The 8947-nt window shown below is 57.3% G+C and overlaps 1 protein-coding gene across 32 annotated transcripts in view; it reads right to left on the bottom strand.

Moving 5' to 3' along the window:
• Positions 1–369: 369 nt before the first annotated feature.
• Positions 370–8947, bottom strand: part of CTTN (cortactin) — a 39683-nt gene continuing 31105 nt past the window's right edge. For 22 of the 32 annotated variants that reach the window (XM_055271319.2, XM_063644833.1, XM_063644799.1 and 19 more), the window contains 4 exons: positions 7282–7371; positions 3694–3871; positions 3254–3325; positions 370–1916 (listed from right to left, as the gene is read on the bottom strand). In XM_055271319.2, the coding sequence (XP_055127294.1) occupies positions 1780–1916; positions 3254–3325; positions 3694–3871; positions 7282–7371 (477 nt within the window). In that variant the 3' untranslated portion in view covers positions 370–1779. Of the gene's footprint in view, positions 1917–3164; positions 3326–3693; positions 3872–7281; positions 7372–8947 lie in introns of all 32 variants that reach the window. The other 10 variants (XM_063644820.1, XM_063644809.1, XM_063644813.1 and 7 more) reach the window with 3 other exon arrangements.

Below are 8947 nucleotides of genomic sequence, written 5' to 3'. Positions count from 1 at the left end.
GCCACTGTTCCCCTTAGCCTTTAACTTCTGGTGCCCCTGAGCAAGACGAGACTGGGAGCAAAATCTCCCTCAGGATTTGAGAACGGTAATTCAGAAATGACTTTTCAGCACAAGAGTGTTTTATTTTGCTTGGAACCTTTGTGCAAAAAACTGAATGATCTGCGAGAGTAAACACATTTCAGTTCATAAGCAGCACCTTTGAAGGAACACTGAAAAGGGAACGTGCACTTCTGTCTAAAGCCAGAACAGAACGTGCGAGACGCACAGTTCAGCGGGAGAGCCTCCGCCAGCCCAGGTCCGGGGCGCAGGACGCCAAGAGTATCGACGCAGCTTCCACTGCAGAACAGAGTGACCACAGACCAAAGCAAATCACGCAAGTGGATCAAAAAAAGTTTATTCTGAATTCTTTAATTTAAAAAAATCATACCTATGAGGTGTGCTACAGGAATTCAGATACAATAGGTTGCATATAAAACCCGACCTCACTGCTCATTGTGGTAAAGCAAGGATGATGAGAAATGCACCCCAAGAGCAAAAACACGCGCTTCACGGGTGCTCCGGGACCCAAGTCCCGAGACATTTCCACGTGAGCTTCTGGAAAGACACAGCGCCCACCTGACTGCACGAAGGGACTGGTCCAGCCTCCCGGCTCCTCAGGAAGGAGATGAGTTTCCTACAAAGTGAGTGGCCACAAATGCCAGGACAGCCGTGTCCCGGAGCTGTGGGGGGACCTTGGGGAGGAACACACACTTATCTGCACTTCACACTTCTAGCCTTCAACTGATCAAACTACTGTAATTGAACATGGTATTTTGGCAAAAGTACTACACCCCCACTGATGGGAGGAGGGTTCCTGGCAGCTCACAGCAGAACAGGCACTGCCTTCCTTCCCAAGGCCAAGAGGCCATGCTGTGACATGGCACACACACCGCCCCAGGCTGCTTGGTGTCCCAGGGACCCTTATGGGAGACAGTCAAGACATCAGCCTTTGTGAAAAGCCAAGCCCAACGCACTCAACTGCACTGTGCGTCCCAATCCAGAGACCCGCGGGGCAGGGGAGGATTTCAAGGACTCGGTGACACTGCCCGGCGGGGGCAGGAGAGGCTCCCAGCAGCCCTCCCAGCAAACTGGGCATCAGGAGATGGGTAGAGACAAGGATAAGCCGGAGTGGGCACAGGAAAAAAACCAGGGTCTCTGCTAGAAGTCACCTGATCCTGCGGGCTGTCACGGTATGACACAGGCAGATTTCCCATCTGACATGGCAGCTCCTGTGCTCTGGGTGACTTAGCTCCGGGTTAACTTCTATCAGGCCCACCCCTCTTCTCCCAAACAGTGAGACTCTAGAGGAAGCCCCTCGTCTGGGACAGTCCTTCCTGCCTACCCGCCACAGAGCCGACCTGAGGCCTCGTGCTTGTCCTGGGAGGTCCCGACTGCACTTGATGGGCACATGGGCAACACACACACAAGAGAATGTGAGCTCCCTGAAGCTGCTGCGTGTGACAGTCAATTTGGCAAAAAAAAAAAAGAAAAAAAAACCATCAATGCATAAAACCAATTACCAAAGTCCTCCTAAGGAATGTGATTACAATATATTAGCAAATTCTGTGGCATAAACATTTTCAAAAGCATCAGCAAAAGTATTAAATATAAAAGCAATGTGTATATTCCCCTCCCCACCTTCAAAAAAAAAAAAAAAAAAGAAACCCAAAACCCAAGAACCAAAGAAGGCCTGATCTGTAGTGTGAGGATCCGGGGCGCAGCTCCCGGGGGGCGGGGGCCCTACTGCCGCAACTCCACATAGTTGGCTGGGAAGAGCCCATACCGGCCCTTGCACACTCCACGCCACCAGCCATCATCAATCATCTCGATGTTGGTGATGATGTCGTCGGGGTCAAATGAGATCTCATCATCGCCCGCTGGGGAAGAGAACACAGAGAAAGATGCCGAAGTGCAAGCATTTCCTGGTCTGCCAGAAAAAAACAGTGCAACCCAGAGTGAGCTCCCAGGCAGCCTGCTCAGAGATGCCCCCTTGCAGAGATGCCGGCCACTGTGGAGGCTCCTGCTGCCTCTCCCATGCCACCAGGGCCAGGATTTGTGAACATGAGCCGAGAGACTACAAAGACGCACAGAACCCTTCACACAAAGCACCAACCCCACCCAGACCCCTTCCTCAGGAGCAGGTTTCCACCACATAACTCCAGCCCCGCCCTCCCTCCCTTCCCCTCTCTCCCTCCCCCTCTCTCCCTGGCAGACGTGTCTGTGGAGGGGGTGGGGAGATGGGCTGTGCCCAAGGTCATGGGGCTGTGGAGGCCGCAGTGGAGGGACAGCCAGGGGATACCTAGAGAGAAGCCTGAGGTGACGGCTAAAATAGGAATGGAGGGCGAAGGCCACGGTGATGAGAATCCACGCACAGGTGCCGAGACGCCACAGATACACGCACACAAATGCACGTGTGCAAAAGGGACTGAACGGGGATGGCCAGCACTCACTTATGGTAGAACGCCAGCTTCCGCGCTGACGGAAAGTTGCAAACAGAAAGCACTCAAGAGGCAGCGGCCGGGGGTTCTGAGGGGAATCCCACGCCACCCGTAAGATGCTTGTCAACTGCAGAGGGGTGGTGGTGACTTTGTAGACCAGGTGGTGACTGAGACAGAGGGACAAGTGGACGCCATGCGGCCCAGCAGAGAGCCCCACCGCGTGGTCTCCACGACCTCACCACCACCAGAGCACAGCTCAGCCTGGCCCTGAGGGAACACGGGGTGGGCGGCTGAGGCCAGCCCAGGAGCTGAGGCTGCTCTTAAACTGCCAAGGCTGCAGAGGGAACTCAGGGGAATGCGCAGGCCACACGAGAGCTGGCGGCCGGGGCAGGACAGGCAGGATTGGGGTCTCGAACATCAAGGCATCTGTGTGGCCCCCTCACCTGGAGGGTGGGGTGTCCCTGTGGGACAGCATCTTTGATCTTGGGAAACACGCTGGAGTCTTTGGGGGTGGCAGCACCCCTGCAGCTCTCCAAGGGTTCAGAGAATACTAAAGATAACAGGGGGTGTGTGAGTGTGTGTGCAGAGATGGAATCCGGGTAGGGAACATGGGAGTTCTTGGCACTATACCTGCAACTCTTCTATATCTCTGAAATTATCTCAACATAAATTATTTCTAAAACTAACAATGCTGGAGAAGTGAATTCTCAGGAAACAAGCAGAGGCAGGCGCAGCTGCCCGGGTCTCCCCTCCGAGCGCTTTTGCAGGCCGCTCACCAGCCTGGTAGTCGTACAGGGCGACGGCTGTGATCCCCAGATCGTTCTCGTACTCATCGTAGGTGCTGTCCTCTAAAAGAAAGCCATGACAGAGCTGAGCAATACAAAGTCCCACACAGGTTCCCAGCCTTCTCAAGTTTTAGACGACACTTCCTAAGATTCTGTCCCAAGGACACAGGAGGGCATCTGAAGCCCTCCCTTCCTCTGCCCCTGCCCACCAATCCCCAGTACAACGAGGATCTTCCTGGGACCCAGCACAGGAGCTGATGCCCCAAATGTGTCTAGAGCACTTCCCTCCAGGGACAAGAGGATCCTGTAGCAAGCAAGCAAAGGCGGGTCAGTGGGAAACCCACACTCCCTGCAACGACGCCACAGGTCGAGCAGGATGTCCCGGGAGCTCCCCGCCCTGGGCAGGGCGCTGCAGCGTGGGGCCCCAGTACCTGTGGGATAGTGGCCCGGGGCCTCTGCGCTTTCGTAGACAGCCTCTGTGGCATAGGCCAGGCCCTGCTGGCTGCCGGCCTCTCGGTAGTCAGCGGCCTCCACGCTGTACACAGGCTCCGGCTCCGTCCCGCTCACAGGGCCTCTGTAGCTCAGCTCTGCCTTGAAGGAAGCCGTATCCTGGGGAAGGGTCACACGCACATGGCACGGGGCCCATGCTGGCTTCTAGAGAGCAGTAGCTATACTGCCACAGCCAGCAGAAACCCACGGGCCATCTAATTCTCAGTCCCAGCCAGGACTGAGAAAACAGACGCGGTATAGGAAGGCCAGGCCTGCCGGCGTGTTCACCATGGTGGCGAGTGCCCACGTGCCATTTCCTTCCTGATGATGACCCGGTCCTCACCACCGACAATGCAGTCCTGCAATAACCACGCCCACATGGCAGGTTAGGAGACACGCCCCTGCCCACACTGTTGCCTGGGGGTAGAGGCTGTCTTTGTTGGGTTAATTTGGCTGATTTCTTTTTTTAAGCCTTGATCTCCAAGGCCACACAAGGCACCCTTGGGCCAAGCGGCCACCCTCCTGCCCTGTGCTGCTCGACCCTGGCCCTGCCTGACAGCAGCTTCACCACATGGCTCCAGAGCAGCCAAGCCTGCAGACAGGGCATCGCCAAAGAATCCCATTCAGCTACAAAGGTGCGCAGTGGAGCACCTCCACCTCTTCATCTACAACCACTGCAAGGTGCGCAGTGGAGCACCTCCACCTCTTCATCTACAGCCACTGCAAGGTGTGCAGTGGAACACCTCCACCTCTTCATCTACAGCCACTGCAAGGTGCGCAGTGGAGCACCTCCACCTCTTCATCTACAGCCACTGCAAGGTGCGCAGTGGAGCACCTCCACCTCTTCATCCATAACCACTGCAAGGTGCGCAGTGGAACACCTCCACCTCTTCATCTATAACCACTGCAAGGTGCGCAGTGGAACACCTCCACCTCTTCATCTACAGCCACTGCAAGGTGTGCAGTGGAACACCTCCACCTCTTCATCTACAACCACTGCAAGGTGCGCAGTGGAGCACCTCCACCTCTTCATCTACAACCACTGCAAGGTGCGCAGTGGAGCACCTCCCCCTCTTCATCCATAACCACTGCAAGGTGCGCAGTGGAACACCTCCACCTCTTCATCTACAACCACTGCAAGGTGCGCAGTGGAACACCTCCACCTCTTCATCTACAGCCACTGCAAGGTGCGCAGTGGAACACCTCCACCTCTTCATCTACAGCCACTGCAAGGTGCGCAGTGGAGCACCTCCACCTCTTCATCTACAGCCACTGCAAGGTGCGCAGTGGAGCACCTCCACCTCTTCATCTACAACCACTGCAAGGTGCGCAGTGGAGCACCTCCACCTCTTCATCTACAACCACTGCAAGGTGCGCAGTGGAGCACCTCCACCTCTTCGTCTACAACCACTGCAAGGTGCGCAGTGGAACACCTCCACCTCTTCGTCTACAACCACTGCAAGGTGCGCAGTGGAACACCTCCACCTCTTCGTCTACAACCACTGCAAGGTGCGCAGTGGAGCACCTCCACCTCTTCGTCTACAACCACTGCAAGGTGCGCAGTGGAACACCTCCACCTCTTCGTCTACAGCCACTGCAAGGTGCGCAGTGGAACACCTCCACCTCTTCGTCTACAGCCACTGCAAGGTGCGCAGTGGAACACCTCCACCTCTTCGTCCATAACCACTGCAAGGTGCGCAGTGGAGCACCTCCACCTCTTCGTCTACAACCACTGCAAGGTGCGCAGTGGAACACCTCCACCTCTTCGTCTACAGCCACTGCAAGGTGCGCAGTGGAGCACCTCCACCTCTTCATCCATAACCACTGCAAGGTGCGCAGTGGAACACCTCCACCTCTTCATCTATAACCACTGCAAGGTGCGCAGTGGAACACCTCCACCTCTTCATCTACAGCCACTGCAAGGTGCGCAGTGGAACACCTCCACCTCTTCATCTACAGCCACTGCAAGGTGCGCAGTGGAACACCTCCACCTCTTCATCTACAGCCACTGCAAGGTGCGCAGTGGAACACCTCCACCTCTTCGTCTACAACCACTGCAAGGTGCGCAGTGGAGCACCTCCACCTCTTCGTCTACAATCACTGCAAGGTGCGCAGTGGAGCACCTCCACCTCTTCGTCTATAACCACTGCAAGGTGCGCAGTGGAGCACCTCCACCTCTTCGTCTACAACCACTGCAAGGTGCGCAGTGGAGCACCTCCACCTCTTCATCTATAACCACTGCCGATTTGGAGCCCCAGCGAAAACTCTCAACTGCTTATCACCCACAGTGGCTTTCATCAATGTTTCTGACCAGGGTCCACCTGATGTCACCGGCAGTGACTGAGAGAAAGCAATGCCGACAGCTCAGAACTGCGCACCCAGGAGATCTGGGAAGATCTGGGAAGAGCCGGTGGTGGACAGCTGCTAGCCAGGGAGAGTAACCGGGCAGGGAGAGCGACTCCACCCTCAGCACAGGCACCGGGAACCACACAAGGGCTGAACTGCATGGGAGGGGCAGGGTCGGAGCTTCCTTGAGGCAGACTGCGCTGGCTGCCAAGGGGAGGGACTAGAGGGGGAGGCCGGTTCCTGATGAGCTGCAAGCAAGGCCTCACTTACCACATCCCCCCAGGGCCCGGCAGGGTAAAGGCAGCAGGCAGCAGCGGCAGCAGCATAGCCAAGGAGGGACAGTTGGGTGGTGACGAGGCCACAGCCAGCGAGGCTCAGGCCCCAGACCCTGCCTGTCTCCAGGGCTCTCTCTGGACTCCTGAACTACCATGGTCTGGAGTGTGCCCCCCTGTAACGCACTGGCTCCTGGGTGAGGAGAGGAATGCATAGACCAGGATGATGGCCACAGGAAGGAGAAGTGGCAAGGGCTGGGGCCAGGAGAGGTGGTTACAGGTGGAGGGTGTGGTTAGTGCAGAGGTGCTGGTGGGGAGCAGGAGACCCACAGTCAGCGACGGGCGCGGCATCGGCAGGTTGCTCTGTAACTCAGGGATGGGGACGGAACACTGGGGGACCCATGAGAGGGGGTCAGCAGCACAGAGAGGGGCCGGACAGCACGTCTGCAGCCACACTCATGAGGAGCTGCAAGGCTGGAGAGCTGAACGGGGCAGGCACAGAAGGCAGACTGCACAGGAGGCGGGGTCTCAGTGATGAGGGAGGGCGGCATTGCCATTAGGGAGTGTGGCGGCGTCCCGCACAGCAGAGAGCAAGTGGGGTGAAGACACCCCCATCTGATTATCTGACAGCAGGTGACCCCAGCAGGGACTGCAGTGACAGTGGCCAGACTATAACAGGCTGCAGACGGGTGAGAGGATGGCACGTGGGCCTGCACAGCTATCCCCCGACAGCACCGAGGCATGTCACCCACCCCCGAGGTGCTCCTGGCCCACCCCTCTCCGGGCGTGGAACGCAGCGGTGCCCTCTGCACCCACGCCGCACTGCCTGCCTGCAAGGGCTTCCTCCGCTCCACAAAGAGGACCTGGGCCCTGGCAGTAAGTCATGCTCATTCAAACACCAAAGACACCAACCTCATAGACGGGGCTAGAGGGCAGCCTCTCCTCGGTTGGCTGAGGTGCGGGCGACACAGGGGGCGTTTGCGTTTTGGCTCTGGCTTGCTCCTGTGATTGAAAACGAACAGCAATCAGAATGCTGCCATGACACTCTGCGCTGTCACGCCTGCCATTTCAGAAGATGGCGTGCAAGCTCTAGGCACCCTCTGGGGGAAGGAGCGGAAAACACCCACACCAAGGCTGAGCTGGAGCACCAAGCCTCAGATCCCACCAGCACCCAGGCAGGATCCGAGAGGCAGGTGAGCTGGAGCACCAAGCCTCAGATCCCACCAGCACCCAGGCAGGATCCGAGAGGCAGGTGAGCTGGAGCACCAAGCCTCAGATCCCACCAGCACCCAGGCAGGATTCGAGAGGCAGGTGTGCTCTGAGGCTGAGATCACACAGCCAGTGACGCAACAGTGCCGGGACTGGGCCACAGCTCATTTTCGCCCACACACAATTAGATGGTTTAGGCACAGATTTGGGAGTCTGAGTTGATGCTGCAATGGGTTGAGACTTTGGAGACCTTAACATGGGCTGAGTATGTTTGCACATGGGATGGACATGAAGCTTTAGGGGCCAAAGGATGAACTGGGATAGCATAATAGCCCCTCAAAGCTGCTGACATCGCAGTCCCCAGACCCCATGGGGAGGGACTGTGTGTGTGATGAAACTAAGGGTTCTGTGATGGGGAGAACTCTGGACTGTCTGGGTGGACCCAATGTAATCACAAGGTCCTGAGAGGAGGGAGGCAGGAGTGTGAGGGACAGAGGAGGGGCGGTGACAACGAAAGCAGAGGCTAGAGATGGGAAGACAGGGCCGAGGGGCCACCAGGAGGAACACAGCCCCGCTGACATCTTTGAGGACTTCTGACCTCCAGAGCTGTAAGACACTAGCTGTGTGCTGTGTGTGGTGGTGACTACAGCAGCAACGGGAAACTCACTGACAGCCTGCGGGCTCCAGTGCCAGACGCTGAGTCTGAGGGTGAGGTGGCAGTCACAGGCACACTGGCCAGGGAGCTGCCCAGGCAGGATCTGAACCCCAGGTGTCCACTCCAAACCCCTTCCCCCCTCTCCCTCTGCAGGCGGCCTCACTCTAACGGGAACAGTGTAGTGCTGTCTTGTCTTGTTGAAGAGAAAACCACCCCTGGTCTTGAGGCCCTAGCACAGTTCCGAGCATCTATGGCCTTGCTTGACCCCAACAGGACAGTTGTAAATTCCCACATCACCTGGTGCCATCCACAGGTTAAACACCCAAAGTACCACATCCTGTGTGGCCCTGCAGGGGCAGGGGCAGGGCCTCGGGTGGGCAGGAGAAGCCCAGGCTTCCAGACAGGCTGAGCCTGCCCCCGCTGCAGAGCCACACCTGGTAACTTCACACATACAGACATTTGTAGGCCTCAGGCTCTATTCACAACCCCCCAGATCCAGCTGAGTACAAGGAAATTCCTTGTCGGTGGCAAGCCACCCAGGCTAGACCCAAAGCACCCAGACACAGGCTCGTGCTCCACCCCTGCCAGGGGTGCGCTTTTGGCATCTTTCTCTGCGAGCGCTTCTCCACAGCCCAGGGGCTTGGGTGAGTGGGGCCGGGCTGGCTACGCAGAAGCAGGCCCCGAGAGCAGGCTGCCTCTGCACAGAGTCCCCTC

This window comes from Symphalangus syndactylus, chromosome 1 (genome assembly GCF_028878055.3).
Source record: "Symphalangus syndactylus isolate Jambi chromosome 1, NHGRI_mSymSyn1-v2.1_pri, whole genome shotgun sequence".
Classification (NCBI taxonomy): Eukaryota; Metazoa; Chordata; class Mammalia; order Primates; family Hylobatidae; genus Symphalangus; species Symphalangus syndactylus.
The sequence above is the reverse complement of the archived record's forward strand: the minus strand, read 5'-3'. Positions and strand labels throughout refer to the sequence as shown.